This window comes from Oncorhynchus tshawytscha, linkage group LG08 (genome assembly GCF_018296145.1).
Source record: "Oncorhynchus tshawytscha isolate Ot180627B linkage group LG08, Otsh_v2.0, whole genome shotgun sequence".
In the NCBI taxonomy this organism is placed as follows: domain Eukaryota; kingdom Metazoa; phylum Chordata; class Actinopteri; order Salmoniformes; family Salmonidae; genus Oncorhynchus; species Oncorhynchus tshawytscha.
This window is the reverse complement of record NC_056436.1, coordinates 25,000,239-25,024,563: the sequence shown is the minus strand read 5'-3', so window position 1 is coordinate 25,024,563 and position 24,325 is coordinate 25,000,239. Positions and strand designations below refer to the sequence as shown.

Genomic DNA, 24,325 nt, shown 5'->3' with positions numbered 1-24,325 from the left:
ACAACACTAGGTATTCAGTAGTGTTTGGGTATCACAGTGTGGGGATTTCAGCAACACTAGGTATTCAGCAGTGTTGGGGTATCAGCAATGTGGGGATTTCAGCAGTGTTAAGATTTTAGGAGTGCTGGGATTTGGGTGCCAGATGTTCTACTGCTGACTGTCGTGTGTTGGTTCTGGGAGTGCTGAGGCTGCCTAAGGGAGGTGTGTGTACCTGTACATTTCCATTTCCCTTTCATTTGAGCATTTGGAGGTTTTGTACAGTATGAAATATATGCTTTATGAAAGGATGTGTTGGTGAGGTACAGTAAGGGAAATTATTGATATGTGATTCAGCCACTCCCCCGGGCTTGAAGTGGCACGAAACCAGTAACAGTCAAGGGCAGAGGTCAGGTTGGTAACACCAGGTCATATTATTGGACATGCTAGGTTAACACGTCCCTTCAGGCAGCTTCAAATAAAAGTCTTATGAATTCAGCCATTTTTTCAGAATATATTTTCCTGCTTCATACTATCAATCCTCAGGCATTATGTCACTCGTATGGCAGTGTTATGTAGGGTCTGTGTACGGCCTCCTCAAGTCAAGTGAAAAATAACTGTCTGTTTAACTGAAGCCAATAGTTTAAAGGAGGATGTCCTCACATGTCTTGTTATCTGATTAATCAGAGGGAAGCTCCAGGCTACTGTGTGAGAACGCTGACTAAATCCTTAATAGGGGAGCTCAATTCACCACCATTCATTGAGTCACTTCTAACGTTTCTGTATCATATCTATTTGAAATGTTATGGTTGGAAAATCTCCACAATTTGGCACCTAATTACCATTGAAGAATTTTGATATGTTATTTATTTAACCTTTATTTAACTAGGCAAGTCAGTTAAGAACAAATTCTTATTTACAATGACGGCCTACCAAAAGGCAAAAGGCCTCGGGCGGGAATGGGGGCTGGGAGCTGGGATTAAAAATACAATTTAGGACAAAACACACATCACGACAAGAGAGACACCACAACACCATATAAATAGACACCTAAGACAACAACATAGGGTATCTAGTTGTTACAGCTCATGATAGGTATTTTTCATTGGATTTGTTTTGTTATCGCTGCCATGTCAAACTGAAATGCCATTAATATGGTAATGGTAACTCACGGGACACCGCAAGAAACACCTGTTCAGTTCAAGGGGACTATGGCTGACCATGTAAAGCAACACATTTCACTGCACCTAGCCAGTGTGTGACAATAAACATGTATTTTTTTTATTTTCTTTTTTGTGCCACATCTTTAAATATACCAAATTTGTGTACAACACAGTAACAATTTCCACTAAACTACATATTTACTTACAACAGAAATGCCATGGTATAGTGCCCTCACCCATGGCTAAAACAGAAATGTGATCATATGATGGAGTTAAAAGAGTGATCAATAGAGACAACCTTGATGCCCTCAATCACACAAAATATACAAAAAAATAACTTAATTAACTTAATTGTTAACAAACTATGCAATACTAAATAAAGTGTTACTTGATGGACTTGATATCACCAAATGTAAAGCTGATGATGTATTTGGGTCCTTTGATCTACATCAGAAAAGAAGGCTACATTGCTCATGAAATTGGAAACAACAGGAAATCATGTACTTGATAAAGTCATTAAATTAATCTGTATACAAAACATCAATATTACATATTGACACACAGTACATTCCTGCAAGTTTCACTTACACTTTGTGTCCATTCACTGCCCTCTGTCAGTGTCTTAGAGCCTGTGAGTCATTACAAAAGCTACGATAAGAACAGTGAGCCTTCATCCATCCCTGAACTCATGGTGAGTCAAGCGGTGTACTGTAGGGACCTGCAGGATCAACACTCACTTGTGTGTACCTGTGTCCACTGTGTGATGATAAAATGGTGCAACATTTCCTTCCAATGTGTGAATTGAGACAATAAACATAAAGGAAAGCTCAAACGTGAACATGTACAGTATGTAAGATATGATGGGCATGGTGAGGGTTAATAATGGAACAAAAACAGGAAATTGGTGTCTGTGCTTTCTAATACAGGAGTCTTCAATAAAGGGTTATAATAAGGATTTGGTCACAGGTTCTCGTGTTGATTGAATCATGGCAGTTGTTTTCTTTAAGGTTCATTAATCAGAACCTCAAATAGAAGTTAGATAAAGCATCAGAGGTTTCTTTCTTTATATAAATATAAAATCCTTACACCACTTTAAAGTTAATGTTAACCTCTTTTACAAGTATAAATGACAATTTAACTAGAAAATTGTTAAAATTTACCCGCCTATCTCCTTGTAATGAATGCACCTGCAATAGAAAGCAATCATACTGACTCCAGTGCATGCCACAGCTCCATGTAGCCTAACTCACACACAGATCCTCAGTCATGGGTCGGCAGCATAAAGTGAGTCCTGTCTCTTTGCAAAATAAATATTTTGTACTCATTTGGACGGGACCATGTCCTTTATGACTGGTTCTCTGTTCAGGTAGGTGGCCCAGTAGACCAGGTTGAAACCACCGAAGAGCACGGGGAACATAATCCGGGACATACGGTCGATTTTGCTGACGCTGTTGAAGGTCTTCTTGTTCTGCTCTGGCTTGACCTCTGGCTTGGCCTTGTTGGTGTCAGAGGTGGCGCTCTTGGAGATGGTGGGCAGACCACTTTGGTCCTTGGTGACGTTTGGGGCATAGTTTGCCACAGCAACAGCATAGGCGTTGTTCTTCTTCATGGCGGACGCCTCCTTCTTCTGCTGAGGAGAGAAATAAAATACACATTAGAGACTTTAGGGATGTTTGCAAGAAAATGAGAGGCACTAAAAGCAGGAGATGATACTCTGAGACAGTGTTATGAAGGTTTCCTGATCCTTCAAGTGTTTGATTGTTACTAGATCATGGTGATGGTTTTCTTAGTACCTCTCACACAGCTAAGAGCTCACCTCAACAAGGTGTCAGACAGGGACTGGAGATCAAAAATACAACACTCCACGTCTACTTGACTTGAGAGGCAATACCTCACAATGGGATTTTAATGTCACTCTGAGACACTGTAATGATTAGTCATATATGAAAATGGAGCACATCTGTTGTACAGTAAGTAGCCTATAGCTACTTCACAGTAATTATGATTCTGCCTTATTAACCATCAAAAAGTGTCTCATCTGTTAAATTGCCTGTTAAACCTTATGGGTTTCATCTGAATATCAATTTGGATTGAAATGTACAGTACCTTTGAGGTCCTCAAGGAGTGTGAATCTCTTTGAAGTCTCTCATGACCATTTTAATTGGCCCCACTTGTCAAATATGTATTATGGCAGGATATATGTATGGCTACAACCAGCACAGATAATAATAGTTATTCTGAAGTAAAAACACAGCCATCACTTTCAATGTCACACCCATTTCTCTGAGTATGTGAGCTGTGGATAGAAAGTGTAATTATGAGATAGGCTGGGAAAAGAATGAGCTGAAATCAGAACTACTTACGGAATGTGATTGTTGCTGTCACATAATTATCTGGCTTAACTTGTCACGCCCTGACCTGAGATATCTGTTTTCTTTATATTTTGGTTAGGTCAGGGTGTGACTAGGGTGGGTACGCTAGTTTTGTATTGTCTAGGGTTTTTGTATGTCTAGGGTTTTTGTATGTCTAGGGTTTTGTAGGTCTATGTTGGCCTGATATGGTTCCCAATCAGAGACAGCTGTTTATCGTTGTCTCTGATTGGGGATCATATTTAGGTAGCCATTTCCCTTTGGTGTTTGTGGAATCTTGTCTATGTGTAGTTGCCTGTCAGCACTCGTTTGTATAGCGTCACGGTTCGTTTTGTGATTTTGTTAGTTTGTTCAGTGTTCATTCTTTAAATAAATAAGAATGTACACATACCACGCTGCGCCTTGGTCCGATCCTTATAACGAACTTGACATAACTGTATCAACTATCTCCTCCTTGAGAGATCACAGATCCTTTCTGCCTTTCTCCTCTGCGTTTGAAGCACACACATGCAGTTCCCCATCTCCTTTTATCTTCCATTTCTTTCGTCCCTCCCTCTTTTAATAAAATACCGCTTTAGATTCAATATCTCAACATGGATATTCAACGAGGCGAACACTTCTGAGTACTAGACAGCTTGCTTTGAGTTTAATTCATCTACTTCTATGCTTCATCTTTGTGCATTTCCTTTACATTTACATTTAATCTGTACATTAACTGAATGTATGATATTGTTCAAATTGTTATTTGTCTTAACAGCTGTTGTTCACTTGTTTTACACATGCCTCTTGTCACATCGCCAAATGGAAACTGCGGTTAGTGAATTTCAGTAGAGTGATAAAGATGCAGTGTTCTTAACTCAAATGCAGGATTGCATGTGACACTCAATTTAATGAACAGCTCCAAGCACAATACGTCAGTGGTCAGTGTGGTTGCCATAGTTACCTTGACGTTCACCACACTTTTGCCATCCCAGGCCCAGCCTCTTTTGGTGAAGTAGTTGACGGTAGCAAACTCGATGAGGGCAGAGAACACGAAGGCGTAGCACACGGCAATGAACCAATCCATGGCCGTGGCGTAGGCCACCTTCGGCAGAGAGTTACGGGCACTGATACTGAGAGTCGTCATAGTGAGCACAGTGGTCACACCTGTGTCATTACAGGACAAGAAAACCAAAAGACAACAGTTCTTAGAAAATGTAGATCACAAGCTGATCAAAAATGTTGACAGTAAATTAATTTCAATGATTCACAATAGTGATTCCATCTACGGTAAGAGAAGAGTACTGTAGTACTTGTTTTTCTATTGTGTAAAAGACAATGGTATTTCCATCCACATTGAAAAAGCTTATTCTTGTGGAAGATTGTGGTATTTTCAGAAAGAAAAAATGCATTTAGATTACTGCATTGCAGGAGAAGGAGAAAGAACAAACAAACCCGGAAAACTTTTGCAGCAGACACACGCATATAATTAAACAGGGAGTTGTCCGTCATTTCCTCCTTCAAACCTCTATGACTAAGATGACACTGAAAGTGAAAGAATGGGGGTATTTTTTTCCCACATGGCTGCTGACGGATACGTTTTTTTGCTCTTTTTTCATTCCATTTGAGGGAACATGAAACTACATCAAACAACATCAAGCAGGCTAACGGGGTAAAATAACAATCCCCCGATTGCGAGGATCAAAAAGCCTGTGGGGATGTGTTTCAGAGGCTGGAAGTGGTACCTGCATTAATAATTTAACCAGGACAATACCACAGTCCGACATCATAAAACAGAGACAACAAGGAACAAGTTCTAAAAGAAACACTTTACTTTAGATGGCCTTTGCGTTAAGCCCTATCTAGCTATTCCCAACACCTAAATGACATGATACATGACATAATGTTATCTATTAGCATACTGATGGTAGACTTAGGGATCAATCTATAGTGCTAAAGGGCCAAGTTATAGCGTGATTGAAATGTAAAGGTATTTTCCGATTGATCCGACATACTCAGTGTTTACCGTTAATGCAATCTCAGTGAACACGGTAACATTGCCTTTGGATTTAAAATGCGCTGTAGCGCGGATCTTCAGCACTACTATCACGACTCCCGCCGAAGTTGGCTCCCCCGCCTGTTCGGGTGGTGCTTGGCGGTTAGCCGCCACTGATCCCTTTTTCTTTTCGGTTAGTTTTGTCTCATTTGTTACACCTGTTCCTATTTTGTGTGTGCTGGATTTGCTTCCCTATTTAGTGTGTGGAACCCACCCCTTTGTTGTGCAGGATTATTTTGATGTTCACGTTGTGTCGTTGGTGTTGTCTGTGCTCTGGACCGTGTTGCCTGTTGCCCGGTCTCCCTACGGCCCTGCTTTTGGTGCCGCATTAAAGTGCATCTTTCCCCTGGACCTCTCTGTGCCTGATTCCTCTCTACACACCTAGCCAGCCGTGACAACTACGGATTGAATCGAGCCCTTCCTGTTACAGTGTATTTGTGAGATATTTGACAGGAGAAAGTCAAACAACATTTGCAAGAAATGTTTTTCTTAATTGTTTATGTAATTCATTCCTAGCTACCACAGGAGGAGACAAGTTACAGAGTGTGCCTTTATAGCATATTCATTACAACTTCATGACACCTGTTCATTCTTTCGGTGTAGAAAGGGAAGGGAGAGAAGGAAGATGTGTACCAAATCACAATGAAGAGAATGAGAAATCAGCCACAGTTCTTTGGTCCCTCAGAAATGTCTGGATTTACCAGTGAGTATCTGAATATGAAATCTTTAATAACCTTGCACGAATAGATAGACTGTCTCAAAGAGTGACTCACGAGGATTACCACTGAACATGTTCAGAATAGTAATCAATGTGTTCGATGCACTGGAAAACTGAGGGAGAATTGTGAATAAGTTAAAAGAATAGACTGAAAGTCCTGCAGGTGTTGAATGTGTATGGTGAGTTGACCCCAAAATGTCAACAATAAGAAAAGACCAAGCTCATAATATAAAAGTATTCAAAGGAAAACAAATCTGTTCCATTAATGGGTAGACTATCTCTTAAAATTGCAGAAACGTATAGAAACTATTCTACAATCGTTTTAACCAAAATCAAAGCATATAAAGAGAAAATGGTTAAAGTTGTTTTTATATGGGGGATGTTTAGTTGCAACCAAGGGCATTTAGAATAAGTGATCCTTAATACGCCTGTGGTCTGTCTTTACATAATTAGCCCTGATTATATGAGGGGAATCTACAATATGGAGCAGACAGAGATAGTGTATAGAAGCCCCTCGTTAGAGACCTCGGGCCTCAAGTCCAAATGGGATATACTGTATGGGTCTAGGCTTTTTAAAAACTTTGCGGTAGACTGGGCTTCTTGTAATAAGCATGCTGAGGGCTCGTCAGTGTGACCTCTTGGTTTGCTCCCCTCGTCTGTGATGCCCTGGTAGTGTTTTAATCCCAGCCCCCATCCCCGCAGGAGACCTTTCCTTTTGGTAGGCCGTCATTGTAAATAATAATTTGTTCTTAACTAACTTGCCTAGTTAAATAAAGGTTAAATAAAAAATAAATACATAAACAATTACCCTGTCAGATTTAACACCCCTAATTACGAGAGACTAGTTCAGTCTGAGCTTCTACACTTCATGGGGCTCTCTGTACAGTATGTGCATCATGTGACTACAAATCAAAGAAAAATGTTGAACAGGCTCTGATCTACGAACAGGTGTTTGACCTGACTGTAGAGTAACAGGTGTTTGACCTGACTGTAGATTGACAGGTAGGTTTTTGACTTGACTGTAGAGTAACAGGTAGGTTTTTGACCTGACTGTAGAGTAACAGGTAGGTTTTTGACCTGACTGTAGAGTAACATGTGTCTGACCTGACTGTAGATTAACAGGTGTTTAACCTGACTGTAGATTAACAGGTAGGTTTTTGACCTGACCATCTAACAAGCGTTGTTTGAAAAATGGAACATAGGATGTGTTTGACTTGACCATCAATGTGTTTGACCTGACCGTTGAGGAGCACTCGTGACCTAACCACTAAAGAGCAGAGACTACAGTGGAAGAATATGTTTTACTTGACTACATGGGAAAACATATTCTGCCTGACTGAAGACAAAATCTTGTGGCAGTAATTGCTATCTGCTATGAGTAAATAATTGTGTTTGAAAGCGATGATTTGAAGTGCTCACCAAAGACAGTTCTGGCGGGTACAGACTCTCGGTTGAGCCAGAAGGAGACCTGGGAGAGGATGACGGTCATGATGCAGGGCAGGTAGGTCTGGATCACAAAGTAGCCAATCTTCCTCTTCAGGTGGAAGTGGGCCGTCATGACAGTGTATTCACCTGCAGAGAGGGAATGAGTAGAAAATATACAGATGAGAATGTGTGTGATAATTTTATCTTTTTACACAAGTGGTTAAAGAGATTGTTGTCTCTGCTCAGATCCAGTAGTGGCTACTGGTCTAGACTAGGGTTGAATGGTGGGAACCCGGTTACCGAGATTTACCATGATTTACTGCCCAAAACCACTCCCTTTTCCCATGATAAATAACTGCGAGAAACCGGTAAATTATTTATATGAACAGCATGATGTGAAATGGAACTGTTAAATTATATGCAAGGTCTTCTCTACAACCTCCGCATGATGAATCATCAACGCTCAGGGTGGGGACAGACAGCCCATCTCAGATTGAAGGGCAGTTCACAATGCACGTATCTCTATTATCTCATCATGGTAACTTTTTTTCTTGTGACAGGTAGGACAAAATTTTCTGCAGCATAGTCTATAATATAAAGAACAAATGCACATATCATTGACCCATCTCCATCTGGCTTTCAGTGGTCACCTTGTTTTTTAATTGTAAAGATGTTTTTTTTATTGCAGCTGAATAGTTTTAAAATAGACTATTAATCGAATATCATTGCTTTAAATCAGTGCACGTGTGAGCACTCTCTCGCAGTCTTTCTCTTGCTCCATCAAATCCATTCAAATTGCATCACAGATAATCCTGTTCTAGATTGATATACTGTACAGTGCATTCGGAAACTATTCAGACCCCTTGACTTTTCCACATTTGTTACTTTACATAGCTTTATTCTAAAATACATTCAATTAAAAGTATTCCTCCATAATCTACACACAATACCCCGTAATGCCAAAGTGAAAACAGGTTCTTAGAAAGATGAGCAAATTTATGAATAATACAAAACAGAAATACCTTATTTACAATGCAGTATTAGCCTTATATTTAGATAATTAGATGGATAATGCATAATAAGCTTCTAATTTATAGCCTTCCTCTTGCTCAATACGCAAACACCTGTGCTCCGCTGGCCTCTCCTTAAAAAACGCTGCTTAGCTCTTGGCGTCCCATGGAGGAAAAGCTAGACTAGAATAGCTTGCTGGATATAATTTTTTTTCTCGCATTTCTTATACCAATAGATTATTTGAACAGGTGTGCAAGCTCGCGTTTGCTGAATGTTAAATACTGCAGCCAACAGTGTGCCAACAATACAGCCAACAATACAGCACACAGACAGTGTGCTGTAGAAGGTGCAACAGTACCTCTTCAACCTCAGGAGGCAGAAGAAATCTGGCTTGGCACCTAAAACCCTCACAAATATTTCCAGATGCACAATTAAGAGCATCCTGTCGGGCTGTATCACAGCCTGGTACGGCAACTGCACCGCCCACAACCGCAGGGCTCTCCAGAGGGTGGTGCAGTCTGCCCAACGCATCACCGGGGGCAAACTACCTGCCCTCCAGCACCCCCACAGCACCTGATGTCACAGGAAGGCCAAAAAGATCATCAAGGACAAAAACCACCTGGGCCACTGCCTGTTCACCCTGCTATCATACAGAAGACAATGTCAGTACAGGTGCATCAAAGCTGGGACCGAGAGACTGAAAAACAGTTTCTATCTAAATAGCCATCACTAGCACATTAGAGGCTGCTGCCCTATATACATAGACTTGAAATCACTGGCCACTTTAATAATGGAATACTAGTCACTTTAAAAATGTTTACATATTTTGCCTTACTCATCTCATATGTATATACTGTAATCTATCCTATTCTACTGTATCTTAGTCTGTGCTGATCTGCACTGTTGGAGCTAGAAACACAAGCATTTCGCTACACCCGCAATAAACACATGTGACACATTTGATTTGATATATGTGTCAGACTACGAATTGTACAAATAGGCCCTATTAGATTTCAAAATTCAAATCAAAATTCGATATCCTATATTTGGCCCCATGTGCTCCACCAGAATCCCATGTTCTCCTCTACTTTATCATGGTTTAACATACAGTATAATACAATACAGTACTGTAATACAGTTCACACTCAAAAAGATTAGCCTACTGGAGCTAGTTTAATTTATTTACCCAGGAGAGCATATAGTTAGCTACATCTATGAGTTTTTATGTTTTTCTGTCATGCTTAATGTTCAGTAGCCTATGTCATACAGTACCAGTCAAAAGTTTGGACACACTTACTCATTCAAGGGAGATCATCCGTTCACCTACTCTGCGTCTCACAAAGACACTGGTCTAATGTCCATTGCTCGTGTTTCTTGGCCCAAGCAAGTCTCTTCTTATTAGTGTCCTTTAGTAGTGGTTTCTTTGCTGCAATTCGACCATGAAGGCCTGATTCACGCAGTCTCCTCTGAACAGTTGATGTTGAGATGTGTCTGTTACTTGAACTCCGAAGCATTTATTTGGACTGTATTTTCTGAGACTGCTAACTCTAATGAACTTTATCCTCTGCATCTTCCTTTCCTGTGGTGGTCCTCATGAGAGCCAGTTTCCTCATAGCGCTTGATGGTTTTTGTGACTGCACTTGAAGAAACTTTCAAAGTACTTGAAATTTTCCGCATTGACTGACCTTCATGGAATGTCGTTTCTCTTTGCTTATTTGAGCTGTTCTTGCCATAATATGGACTTGGTATTTGACCAAATAGGGCTATCTTCTGTGTACCAACCCTACCTTGACACAACATAACTGATTGGCTCAAACTCATTAGGAAATGAATTCCACAAATTAACTTTTAACAAGGCACACCTGTTAATTGAAACGCATTCCAGGTGACTACCTCATGAAGCTGGTTGAGAGAATGCCAAGAGTGTGCAAAGCTGTGCAAAGCTGTCATCAAGCCGAAGGGTGGCTACTTTGAAGAATCTCAAATACAATATATATTTTGATTTGTTAAACACTTTTTTGCTTACTACATGATTCCATATGTGTTATTTCATAGTTTTTTGACTGGTTCTGTATATATTGGATAACGACACAATAATTTGGGCTTTTTTGGAGCTTGGGCTCATTAAAGGTCTTTAAAGTAGGGCTCATTAAATGTCTTTAATATATAGCTCATCAGGCTCAGGTAGCATCAGGCTTGAATTTTTGATCAAAGCTCTAATCAAATCCAAACATAAGCCTATTAATATGCTTTATAATGCTTTTGAATGACACTTTCGGTTTTGGCGGGAAATACCGGGTTACCCGGGAGAACAGTGATTCATTCTCAGGATGGAACATTTGTAAAATACCGGGAAAATATTACTCGAAAACTCCCACTCACTGCTAAGAGTCAAAATACTATTACTAGTGAGTGTGGTTTTTCATTTTCCAGTTGATTTGCCTTTCCAACCCTTCACCCAAAGAGTTTGTTTAAAGAATATTTGATTTGAGAATGCTAAATCTCGATCATTCTGGTCTAGACTTACCAGTGCTTGATTTAATGGTCTCTGTCCCCACAGTTTGTCCCTGAAGGCGATACTGGTTCAGTCTGGATCCATCTGGTGCTACCTCCACTGATGCTGATGCGTTTCGGGTCCAAATGTACGTCACCTCGGCCATTGTGTAGGCATCTGCAGACAATAAATGTCCATTCAGTTCACACTACATAACAAGGTACAGATAGTGATTATGAGGGCCTCTAAAGAAGGAGAGGTGAATAGAATAACTCCCCATCTACAAAGAATAGTAGGCTTTCAACTATGTCATTATGCACAGCCATGTGCTCAGCACAACATGGGGTATACTTTACATCTGATCATGTTGACACAAATATAATAATCAACATCTGTTAGTGTGAAATTTGAAAATTACATTTCACATAGAAAGGAGAGAAATTCAATCACAATGAAATGCAAAACAGCCAATATTTTCTGATAGAAGATCGATAGAACTTGGCAGATAGGTCTTTGTAGAGAGGCACATGATATTGCTGTTTATGAAAATCCCAATATAATGAAGCTTTCCCTTAATCCTGGCAAAGAGAAGGTCTGGACCACATTTTCAGCCGTTTAAAGGTCAGACTTTTCTTGACCTTTTCTTGTACAGCAACAACCTGCACTAACTTTTTATAGTGGAACTTGACTCGTGAACTCAGAATGAATCCAATTAACCTGCCAAAACTAGACGTTTCAGTCTCACAGGCAACCAGTTAAACATAGCTACAACCAGCTAAACATAGCTACAACCATCTAAACATAGCTACAACCAGTTAAACATAGCTACAACCAGTTAAACATAGCTACAACCAGTTAAACATAGCTACAACCAGTTAAACATAGCTACAACCAGCTAACATAGCTATAACCAGTTAATATAGCTACAACCAGTTAATATAGCAACAACCAGTTAATATAGCAACAACCAGCTAAACATAGCAACAACCAGCTAAACATAGCAACAACCAGTTAACATAGCTACAACCAGTTAACATAGCTACAACCAGCTAAACATAGCTACAACCAGTTAAACATAGCTACAACCAGCTAAACATAGCTACAACCAGTTAATATTGCTACAACCAGTTAAACATAGCTACAACCAGTTAAACATAGCTACAACCAGCTAAACACAGCAACAACCAGTTAACATAGCTACAACCAATTAATATAGCTACAACCAGTTAATATAGCTACAACCAGCTAAACATAGCTACAACCAGCTAAACATAGCAACAACCAGCTAAACATAGCAACAACCAGCTAAACATAGCAACAACCAGTTAACATAGCTACAAGCAGTTAACATAGCTACAACCAGCTAAATATAGCTACAACCAGTTAATATAGCTACAACCAGTTAATATAGCTACAACCAGTTAACATAGCTACAACCAGCTAAACATAGCTACAACCAGCTAAACATAGCTACAACCAGTTAATATAGCTACAACCAGTTAATATATCTACAACCAATTAACATAGCTACAACCAGCTAAACATAGCTACAACCAGTTAAACATAGCTACAACCAGCTAAACATAGCTACAACCAGTTAAACATAGCTACAACCAGCTAAACATAGCTACAAACAGTTAACATAGCTACAACCAGCTAAACATAGCTACAACCAGCTAAATATAGCTACAACCAGCTAAATATAGCTACAACCAGCTAAATATAGCTACAACCAGCTAAATATAGCTACAACCAGTTAACATAGCTACAACCAGCTAAACATAGCTACAACCAGCTAATATAGCTACAACCAGTTAATATAGCTACAACCAGTTAACATAGCTACAACCAGTTAATATAGCTACAACCAGCTAAACATAGCTACAACCAGTTAACATAGCTACAACCAGTTAACATAGCTACAACCAGTTAACATAGCTACAACCAGCTAACATAGCTACAACCAGCTAAACATAGCTACAACCAGTTAAACATAGCTACAACCAGCTAAACATAGCAACAACCAGCTAAACATAGCAACAACCAGTTAACATAGCTACAACCAGTTAATATAGCTACAACCAGCTAAACATAGCTACAACCAGTTAAACATAGCTACAACCAGCTAAACATAGCTACAACCAGTTAAACATAGCTACAACCAGCTAAACATAGCTACAACCAGTTAACATAGCTACAACCAGCTAAACATAGCTACAACCAGCTAAATATAGCTACAACCAGCTAAATATAGCTACAACCAGCTAAATATAGCTACAACCAGTTAATATAGCTACAACCAGCTAACATAGCTACAACCAGCTAAACATAGCTACAACCAGCTAATATAGCTACAACCAGTTAATATAGCTACAACCAGTTAACATAGCTACAACCAGTTAATATAGCTACAACCAGCTAAACATAGCTACAACCAGTTAACATAGCTACAACCAGTTAACATAGCTACAACCAGTTAACATAGCTACAACCAGTTAACATAGCTACAACCAGTTAACATAGCTACAACCAGCTAACATAGCTACAACCAGCTAAACATAGCTACAACCAGTTAAACATAGCTACAACCAGCTAAACATAGCAACAACCAGCTAAACATAGCAACAACCAGTTAACATAGCTACAACCAGTTAATATAGCTACAACCAGCTAAACATAGCTACAACCAGTTAAACATAGCTACAACCAGCTAAACATAGCAACAACCAGTTAACATAGCTACAACCAGTTAATATAGCTACAACCAGCTAAACATAGCTACAACCAGTTAACATAGCTACAACCAGTTAACATAGCTACAACCAATTAACATAGCTACAACCAGTTAACATAGCTACAACCAGTTAACATAGCTACAACCAGCTAACATAGCTACAACCAGCTAAACATAGCTACAACCAGTTAAACATAGCTACAACCAGCTAAACATAGCAACAACCAGCTAAACATAGCAACAACCAGTTAACATAGCTACAACCAGTTAATATAGCTACAACCAGCTAAACATAGCTACAACCAGCTAAACATAGCTACAACTAGTTAACATAGCTACAACCAGCTAACATAGCTACAACCAGCTAAACATAGCTACAACCAGTTAGCATAACTACAACCATCTAAACATAGCTACAACCAGTTAACATAGCTACAACCAGCTAAACATAGCTACAACCAGCTAAACATAGCTACAGCAAGAAAAAATGTTCTTCCGCTAGCTCAATCAGTTCTTTACAGAGTAAAATAAAAGCAAAAATGGGGAGATAACCTTACAGCTGCCAAACTTCAGTGGACAGGAGTGGGAATCCATGGGGAAATCTTCGAGGTGCATGGGACATTCTGCCTGGACCGTTAACCTGAGTAAATATACAACGACACAAGAGTTCACATCACACCAGAACCTCACAGCTATTCTCACAGTGTTGTTGTTTTATTATGCAACCTTGTTTCCTTTGAATGGCCTCATCACTCCTTGTTTTCAGGCCATGCTGAGACCATGTATTGTACATGTGGTTTTCATAGGGTGACTCTGCCTGCCTGTACAAAAGCAAGTAGATCTCGATGCTGGCGTGGGCTGCTGCACTGACATCACCTTGTCTGAAACCTGAGGACAGCTCTGTTAGCTCTCTAATGAAACTAAGGATACCTCATGGTGTACAGCAGTGTTCCATCCTCCATGATCCGGAGCAGTTTGTTGGGCATGGTCATGTTGTGAGCCACAGATTTCTTCCCGTTGTGGAAAAAGGTGTCGGGCGTCCAGATCTTACTGGCCATCAGATTGTTCAGCCGCAGGATGTTCATGGGCCCGTTGAACTTCAGCCGCTCGTCAATCCAGCTCTGACGGAAGAACACGTCCACAGTGTACTCCTGACACAGAGAAGAGGACAAAAGACCGTAGCACAGGTTGGGGTTTTGGTAATGCCCCCCCCTTCCATCACAATATGTAATGAAGAGACTGGAATGGCAGAGGGTGTTATTAAAACATATTTAAACCTACAGCTGCATGTGTTTTGAATAATTAGAATGAAATCCACTTTATCACCTGGTCAGGCAAATTAAAGAGTTTTATAGTCTAGAGATTTCTAGTACAATAGTAATAATTGTTAGTTGTGTCTCACACACAGAGACAGAGAGACAGAGAAACACCACTATCAGAAAAACACTATCAAAGCAGAGTGATGGCCCAAGAGTGAAATTTTCCACCTTGAGTTAAAAAGATCCTCTGAATTAATTATACGTGTCATTTCTTCTTCTTTTTTAAGGCGCTGGCTCGGTGGCGACCATTTCCCCTCTTCTTTATGGTTTAAATATTTGAGAGCAGGCTGAAATGAAGGGCTGAGAATGGAGGGCCGAGAGGGTGAGGGAGGAAACTGAGAAAAGCTTTTAAAGTCCCAGAAGGTACGAAACTGGAGCTTGGAGAACAAGGCCAAAGGAAAGGATGAGACAAAGAGAAAGAAAAGAAAAAATAATGAGGGACTGATACAAGGAGAGAGTGAAGACTGTGAAAATGATGAGTCTGGTGGTAGTGTGTGTGTGTGGGGGGGGGTCTAGCAGGATGCTATCTAAGAAAATAATTTTCCCATTATAGTGCACCTGGGTTTCCAATGGCAACAAAGACAGACAAAGACAGAAGCAGTAGTGATGCTACACCAAAATCACATGAAATGTTGATGGAACAACCTCAATTTAAAGGGTTAGTCCCTGTCCTACATAAAATGTATGTGAAATATATTACATACAGTTGAAGTCAGAAGTTTACATACACTTAGGTTGGAGTCATTAAAACTAGTTTTTCAACCACTCCACAAATTTCTTATTAACAAACTATATTGTTGGCAAGTTGGTTAGGACATCTACTTTGTGCATGACACAATTGTGTGCAGACAGATTATTTCACATATAATTCACTGTATCACAATTCCAGTGGGTCAGAAGTTTACACACACTAAGTTGACTGTGCCTTTAAACAGCTTGGAAAATTACTGGTCTGATAAAACAAAAATAGAACTGTTTGGCCATAATGACCATCATTATGTTTGGAGGGAAAAGGGGGAGGCTTGCAAGCCGAAGAACACCATCCCAACCATGAAGCACGGGGGTGGAGGCATCATGTTGTGGGGTGCTTTGCTGCAGGAGGGACTGGTGCACTTTACAAAATAGATGGCATCATGAGGTAGGAAAATCATGTGGATACATTGAAGCAACATCTCAAGACATCAGTCAGGAAGTTAAAGCTTGGTCGCAAATGGGTCTTCCAAATGGACAATGACCCCAACCATACTTCCAAAGTTCTTGCAAAATGGCTTAAGAACAACAAGGTCAAGGTATTGGAGTGGCCGTCACAATGCCCTGACCTCAATTCTATAGAAAATTTGTGAGCATAACTGAAAAAGCATGTGTGAGCAAGGAGGCCTACAAACCTGACTCAGTTACACCAGCTCTGTCAGGAGGAATGGGCCAAAATTCACCCAACTTATTGTGGGAAGCTTGTGGAAGGCTACCCGAAAAGTCTGACCCAAGGTAAAAAATTTAAAGGCAATGCTACCAAATACTAATTGAGTGTATGTAAACTACTGACCCACTGGGAATGTGATGAAAGAAATAAAAGCTGAAATAAATCATTCTCTCTACTATTATTCTGACATTTCACATTCTTAAAATAAAGTGGTGATCCTAACTCACCTAAGACAGGGAATTTTTACTAGGATTAAATGTCAGGAATTGTGAAAAGCTGAGTTTAAATGTATTTGGCCAAGGTGTATGTAAACTTCTGACTTCAACTGTATATCAATATACAGTATATTGTTAAACATAAGCTTATATCAAAACAATTAAATAAATAATGAAATACTGTGTTCATAAATAAAACAAGCTGAATGTATTTTACTAAAGGCTGTGTCACAGTAGTTCATATGTATAATACCTAGTATAACACTTACCATGTCTGTGTCTGACACTGGACCGAAACTTGTGACATAAATATCCGTCTTCACCTCCGTCACCCGATCTGTAAAATATACACAGATTTAATCTTGTTTGATATGATATTTTTTTCACTAAATTGCAACAACTCTGTTGAATATTTCATTCATGTTTTATATGCATCTTTGTAGGTATATCTGCTCATACATTAACAAGGCATCCACTCGCAAATCCCATGTTAAGAAATGTCATGTTTCTGAGAACTGTGACGTACATCTGGAAAGAGATGTGGTTGAGAACAATCCAGTCACTGAAAGCCATGATTTCACATTAATTTTAGATGACTGCTGTCATGGCAACGCTTTATCCACGATGCCACATTTACAGTACATTCGTCCTCTTTCCTCAGACTCCTCCATGGATGGTACCAAGGGAACACACACTCCTGTTAAATCTGAGTGAGAAATCACACTCCCTCTCCTCACTGCCCTTCAGACATTTTAGGAGTATCTCAATTGGCTAAAGTGGCCTTCTTTCCTGGTGTCCAACTCTCCATACACTAGGAATGAATCTGACCTCTACTGCCTGACACTAATGCTTTTGTCATCTTTATAAATATCAGTAAAAGCAATAGTGGATGTCTACCAAGTGGGAGCTACATATTGATGGTGGGTAGGGTGAATTAATGCACTCCTATATAATCTAAAAGCAATAGCCCAGAAAAGGCTCACTCCGGCTGACATTTGATACGTAGTGAAAAACACAATTTAACATCATCAATAGACACTTATAGAAACGCAAGTGTCCACGAAAACTCAGGCCATTACATACATTCACAAACACAGACACACTCACAAAGAATATGGGGAAGGAACAGCAAACACCTGCCAAAAGCAAAAGTGTTCAAGCAGCACCCCAGTGATGAGTCACACTGAGTAAATGTGGAGTAAAGGTGCTACTGAGTTCTTGACAGGCCATAGTTAGGCTACACCACCATCCACACTATTACTGAGCTTGACAGTAGTCCTATTTAGTATAGCCCCCTCAACATTCCAGTCTTATATTGCCATTCTCTATGAAGAACATTGACTGTTACTCCTAATTAAGCACATTGACTGTTACTCCTAATTAAGCTGAAAAATGCATGTCATCAACCACTAGCTAACTAGTTGGAGATGGGAATGACTTGTGGCTATACAACTTTTGAGTGTTAGTATATCTCTTTCAAATCAAGCTTTCTATAGGACCCTATTCAATCTAAACTAATATCCGTAGGTTTCTCCAGTAAGGGAAAAAAATGATACCAGGATGCTGTTTGGATTACACAGTATTATCCAATGAAATCATGTTTCAGTTTACACTTGTGAATGTGTGGACAGGGTGTAACATCAGTGGAGCCCTATGTTACCTCAACCAGTGTTTTGAATCCCATTATAACTTTGTTTTTTGTATTCTTTGTAATCTCAATGCCCTAGAATTAATGCCATTTTTCTGTCTGTTATAAAGTCATTTACTGAGCTTGTAAAACTTCTTCTTAATTAAGAATTGATGTCAAGAGTAAAAAACAAACAGAAGCAATGTATTTCGATTTTACACTAAATTGTCTACAACTACCAGCCTTGATTTAAGCTAACTCCAAAACTGGGACCTAAACTGATTCTAAAAACTCTCAGTGAAAAAAAAAGAACATTTTCCATAAATAAATCAGTACTTTCCCAGTACACATCTGGTGAATCTGTCTTCAATCAGATTCCCATTAGACCAAATAACTCTACTGCCTAACTCTAATGCTTCTATCATCTTTAAATAATACAGTGCCTTGCGAAAGTATTCGGCCCCCTTGAACTTTGCGACCTTTTGCCACATTTCAGGCTTCAAACATAAAGATATAAAACTGTATTTTTTGTGAAGAATCAACAACAAGTGGGACACAATCATGAAGTGGAACGACATTTATTGGATATTTCAAACTTTTTTAACAAATCAAAAACTGAAAAATTGGGCGTGCAAAATTATTCAGCCCCTTTACTTTCAGTGCAGCAAACTCTCTCCAGAAGTTCAGTGAGGATCTCTGAATGATCCAATGTTGACCTAAAGGACTAATTATGATAAATACAATCCACCTGTGTGTAATCAAGTCTCCGTATAAATGCACCTGCACTGTGATAGTCTCAGAGGTCCGTTAAAAGCGCAGAGAGCATCATGAAGAACAAGGAACACACCAGGCAGGTCCGAGATACTGTTGTGAAGAAGTTTAAAGCCGGATTTGGATACAAAAAGATCTCCCAAGCTTTAAACATCCCAAGGAGCACTGTGCAAGCGATAATATTGAAATGGAAGGAGTATCAGACCACTGCAAATCTACCAAGACCTGGCCGTCCCTCTAAACTTTCAGCTCATACAAGGAGAAGACTGATCAGAGATGCAGCCAAGAGGCCCATGATCACTCTGGATGAACTGCATAGATCTACAGCTGAGGTGGGAGACTCTGTCCATAGGACAACAATCAGTCGTATATTGCACAAATCTGGCCTTTATGGAAGAGTGGCAAGAAGAAAGCCATTTCTTAAAGATATCCATAAAAAGTGTTGTTTAAAGTTTGCCACAAGCCACCTGGGAGACACACCAAACATGTGGAAGAAGGTGCTCTGGTCAGATGAAACCAAAATTGAACTTTTTGGCAACAATGCAAAACGTTATGTTTGGCGTAAAAGCAACACAGCTCATCACCCTGAACACACCATCCCCACTGTCAAACATGGTGGTGGCAGCATCATGGTTTGGGCCTGCTTTTCTTCAGCAGGGACAGGGAAGATGGTTAAAATTGATGGAAAGATGGATGTAGCCAAATACAGGACCATTCTGGAAGAAAACCTGATGGAGTCTGCAAAAGACCTGAGACTGGGACGGAGATTTGTCTTCCAACAAGACAATAATCCGAAACATAAAGCAAAATCTACAATGGAATGGTTCAAAAATAAACATATCCAGGTGTTAGAATGGCCAAGTCAAAGTCCAGACCTGAATCCAATCGAGAATCTGTGGAAAGAACTGAAAACTGCTGTTCACAAATGCTCTCCATCCAACCTCACTGAGCTCGAGCTGTTTTGCAAGGAGGAATGGGAAAAAATTTCAGTCTCTCGATGTGCAAAACTGATAGAGACATACCCCAAGCGACTTACAGCTGTAATCGCAGCAAAAGGTGGCGCTACAAAGTATTAACTTAAGGGGGCTGAATAATTTTGCACAGCCAATTTTTCAGTTTTTGATTTGTTAAAAAAGTTTGAAATATCCAATAAATGTCGTTCCACTTCATGATTGTGTCCCACTTGTTGTTGATTCTTCACAAAAAAATACAGTTTTATATCTTTATGTTTGAAGCCTGAAATGTGGCAAAAGGTCGCAAAGTTCAAGGGGGCCGAATACTTTCGCAAGGCACCGTATCTACAACTAGATAAACATCAATATAAATCATAGCACCTCGTGGGCTATTTCAAGGATCCATGAAAAGTTAAAACAGCATTAAGTTAAATCCTCATTAAACAAGCCAAGGAAGCATATTCAGCCACACCAACGCCTTCAGTGTAGGCTGTACTGGGAACAGTGAGAGGCTACAGTATAACCATCATCGGTCATCTTTAACGGACCAGATATTATAAACGACACCACTCACACCTAGGGATATACTTCGGCTGGCGCAAGTTCCAAACACTGGCATTTTCCACCCCATGCGCCAGGTTCAGTAATTTGCCTGTCTAGGATCAGGTCACTTGCACTGAGGTGGGAGGGGTGGAAATATTTGAGGTGTGTCCTTGAAAACATGCGCAAAAGTGACAATTTCATGCCGAGCAGGTCTTAGCGCAAGTTTTTTGAACAAATTCTTATTTACAATGACGGCCTAGGAACAGTGGGTTAACTGCCTGTTCAGGGGCAGAACGACAGATTTGTACCTTGTCAGCTCAGGGGTTTGAACTTGAAACCTTCCGGTTCCTAGTCCAACACTCTAACCACTAGGCTACACTGCCACCCCAATAAGAGTGGAGATGTACCCATTCCCTCAGTGATGGCTGTTTTTTTTTGTCCTGCCCAATGCGTTCACCAACTAGCCAAGCCTTTCAATCAGGGGCACAAATTTGGTTTTAGAAGTGGGGGGACATAATTATTATTATTAAAAATATATAATTTGTTACTTCTGGATGGGAATTTTCAGTAAAGCCTAGTGACTGTCATCATTTCAATCACATTTGTACATTAGGTTTTTATTTTTTATTTTATTTAACAGAACTCCCTTGATGTGACTAAGACTATAGACTTAGCTGTGTACACCTTGTCCAGTGTCTATACTGTTCATCAGAACTGGAACAAAGGGAACCTCTCCTGGGAGCCATTGAGGTACACACTGACTGAGTGTACAAAACACCTAATAGCTCTTATCACTTCTGTTTACCAGATAATACAGTATGTCTGTAAGGTTGTCCTGGTGATAAGGGGGATGCACATGCAAGCTCAAACGTATTCTGACATGCCAGACAAGTTATATGTTTGTGTATATATATATACAGCATATAAACAAGCTTGAAAAAAGAAAATGTTTAATCTCAAAGTAATGTAAAACTTTTAATAAATATATCCTGGAGTGCTATTGGGTAGGCAGGCTTTTGTTCCAGCCCTATTCGAACACACCTGATTCTACTAATCAAGGTCCTGCTGAGCAGATGATAAGCAGAATCAGGAGTGTAAGAGCAGGGTTGGAGTAAAACCCTGCACACCCAGTATCTCTCCAGGAAGAGGGTTGGCCATCCCTGTTCCAAAGTTGATTGAGATTTAAAAGCACTTTAAAAAACGCTTCATTTCAATTGATTTGATACATGTTATGACATGTTAGCTGCTCACCTCCAAGTCCAGGTCGTAATCGGTTGTCATAGCCATCCAGAAGGCGGTCCAAGATCCGGGTGAACAGAGTGATGTTGTTTTTGAAGGCCTCTGAAGCATATGCAGACGATTCCACTATTGATCTAAGTAGGAGAAACATAAATTATTGTGAGAGAGATGTGTGGGGAAAATGAATTGAAGTAACAAATATGTAATTCAGTCAACCTCTCTGCCAACTTCCTCTTAATAAGATCACTGTGTGTGTTATTTAATTCATGTGGCTCAGTTTGTTTCGTACAAAGACAACCATCCTGACTATCATTAGTTCATTATGGAATAGACAGTTCGCCAAAGAAAGTTCTGAGCATTTCCGAAGAGAAACTGGAAGATACCAAGGAATTGTGCGTCAATCAAATGATCACATCACTGAATTTCCCCCCCGTTCAGATTAATACCAATCTTCTAACTCCCTGGAGCTGTGCGTAATCTTTACCCTCTCATTTACACGTCACAGCGCAATTGGTGTTTCAGCTCTCCACACAAATTGTGCCATCGTGTTATCACGCTTTTTTTGTGTGCAAAATAGCATTTTCACGGCAATAACAGCTATATTCCAATCTAAGAACCATTTAGATCGGCAAAAAGCTATCGAGGCGATATAGAACGCGCGCAGACAAATGTGCAACAGTGTTCTTAGTACGCACAATCACTGTGTATTGTTTTTTTTCTACTGATTTCTATACTGTATATATATATTTGATAATACAACGAAACTTACCTTGACTGCCACAGTACCATCAACGAGAAGAACACCGCTAGATAATGCGATAAATCCCATCGCTCTCTCATTGCTGAAATCCAAACCTACAGAATCGGATGCCCAATTAAAGGTAATATTCAGAGCACAAAATTCCATTCATGAAGACATTCGATTCAAATGCTGTGCAGTGCCATTAATTCTGAATTATTGCCTTTTTTTAACAAATTCATGTAAACGATTTATATAAACAATTTCCTCTATCCAAAATCTAAAGTAATCGTGCGATTTATAGCCTACATGCATACTTCAAATTTGATGGCAACATGCAAATAAAAATTATTTCAACCACTTCATAAAAAAACAATAGGCCTATACATTTTTAAATAACTTATTGAAGTTATTGAAAACTCCATTATTATTTGCTGGAATGAGGAGCAACTAGATTTTTGGAAACGTTTTGGAAATCTCCAAACCTTCAAGGAAACTGTCGCTTTTGTCGCAGCAAAACAATAAGGCGGGTTGACAACAAGGCAACCTGACTAGTGCGAGGGATCTCCTTGTGATTTTCTTCTGACAACCCAGATGTAAAGTTGCGCACAAAAGCGCTGGGCATCAACTAAATTACACAACAGGGATGTGGGAATTACATCCGGAGTGGGTGTAAAGATGATAAGGACGAGTTTGACAATATTTAAAACCCTGGGAATCCAAAACACCGATTGTAGATACTGTCCACCCGTATACAAGTGCCGTGGTTCCCGGATAAATTCGTTTTTGGCTCCCGCCTATAACCTGTATCCATGCACACGCGCGCCCAACTCCGTGTGTCTGAAAGTCTGATGAAGACGAGCAAAACAGATGTACTAGGTCCTATTTATAGCTTCCACGCATTGACCGCCTGAATAAATCAGAGATTTGATATCAAATTAAATGGATGAAAGTTCTGTAAAAGATGCTTTCTCTGCAACCAAAATCGCATCACTACCCGTGTAGAAACTAGAACTGGTTTTATTAAGTGGAGCTGGAAAGATGCGAAGATGTTATGGGCGGCACTTTTGATGCGCTCACATGCGGCGTCACTTACCTCAGAAATGTGTACTGTATGTCCTATATGCAGTAAACCTGCGAATTCTGGCCTTGTCTTTTAGATTTGCAACACGTTGTTAGAGTTCAGTTTATTTTCAAGACGACATTATAGTCACCATGCAATAGCGATTAAATGTGTGCTTTCATGTGGGAAAGTTTTTTTTTATTGTTTAAATATAAAGTAGTGGAATAGTTGATACAATGACTGAAAAAATGGAGGAGGGGGACATTAGGCTACTCAGTGATGGAGAAAAATAAATAGCTGGTGCTCAGCTAACTATGAAGAGGAGTGTAAGCTCCTATGTAAATGTCATAATGTCCATGTGATTGAATAATCGCCATTGATGATATAACTAACTCATGATGATAGTCACTTCCTAAATAATTCAAATGCAAAATAATTTTAGCAAGTATTGACTGTTAATAATAATGACACATCTCACACACACTGAGCTTTTACACAATAAATACTAGCA

The 24,325-nt window shown here is 39.7% G+C and overlaps 1 protein-coding gene across 2 annotated transcripts; it reads right to left on the bottom strand.

Moving 5' to 3' along the window:
- Nucleotides 1-1,228: 1,228 nt before the first annotated feature.
- LOC112246838 (gamma-aminobutyric acid receptor subunit alpha-2-like) lies at nucleotides 1,229-23,773 on the bottom strand. 2 transcript variants are annotated; one of them, XM_024415400.1, is made up of 10 exons: nucleotides 23,237-23,773; nucleotides 22,782-22,867; nucleotides 22,025-22,146; nucleotides 17,149-17,216; nucleotides 14,856-15,076; nucleotides 14,483-14,565; nucleotides 11,225-11,368; nucleotides 7,681-7,833; nucleotides 4,452-4,654; nucleotides 1,229-2,769 (listed from the first exon to the last, which is right to left on the bottom strand). In XM_024415400.1, exons 2-10 carry the CDS (start codon nucleotides 22,850-22,852, stop codon nucleotides 2,461-2,463), a joined length of 1,374 nt encoding a protein of 457 aa, XP_024271168.1. In that variant the 5' UTR covers nucleotides 22,853-22,867; nucleotides 23,237-23,773; the 3' UTR covers nucleotides 1,229-2,460. The 2 variants fall into 2 exon arrangements, with proteins under 2 accessions (XP_024271168.1, XP_024271169.1); XM_024415401.1 differs by having other exon boundaries at nucleotides 1,229-2,766.
- Between the last annotated feature and the right edge of the window lie 552 nt (nucleotides 23,774-24,325).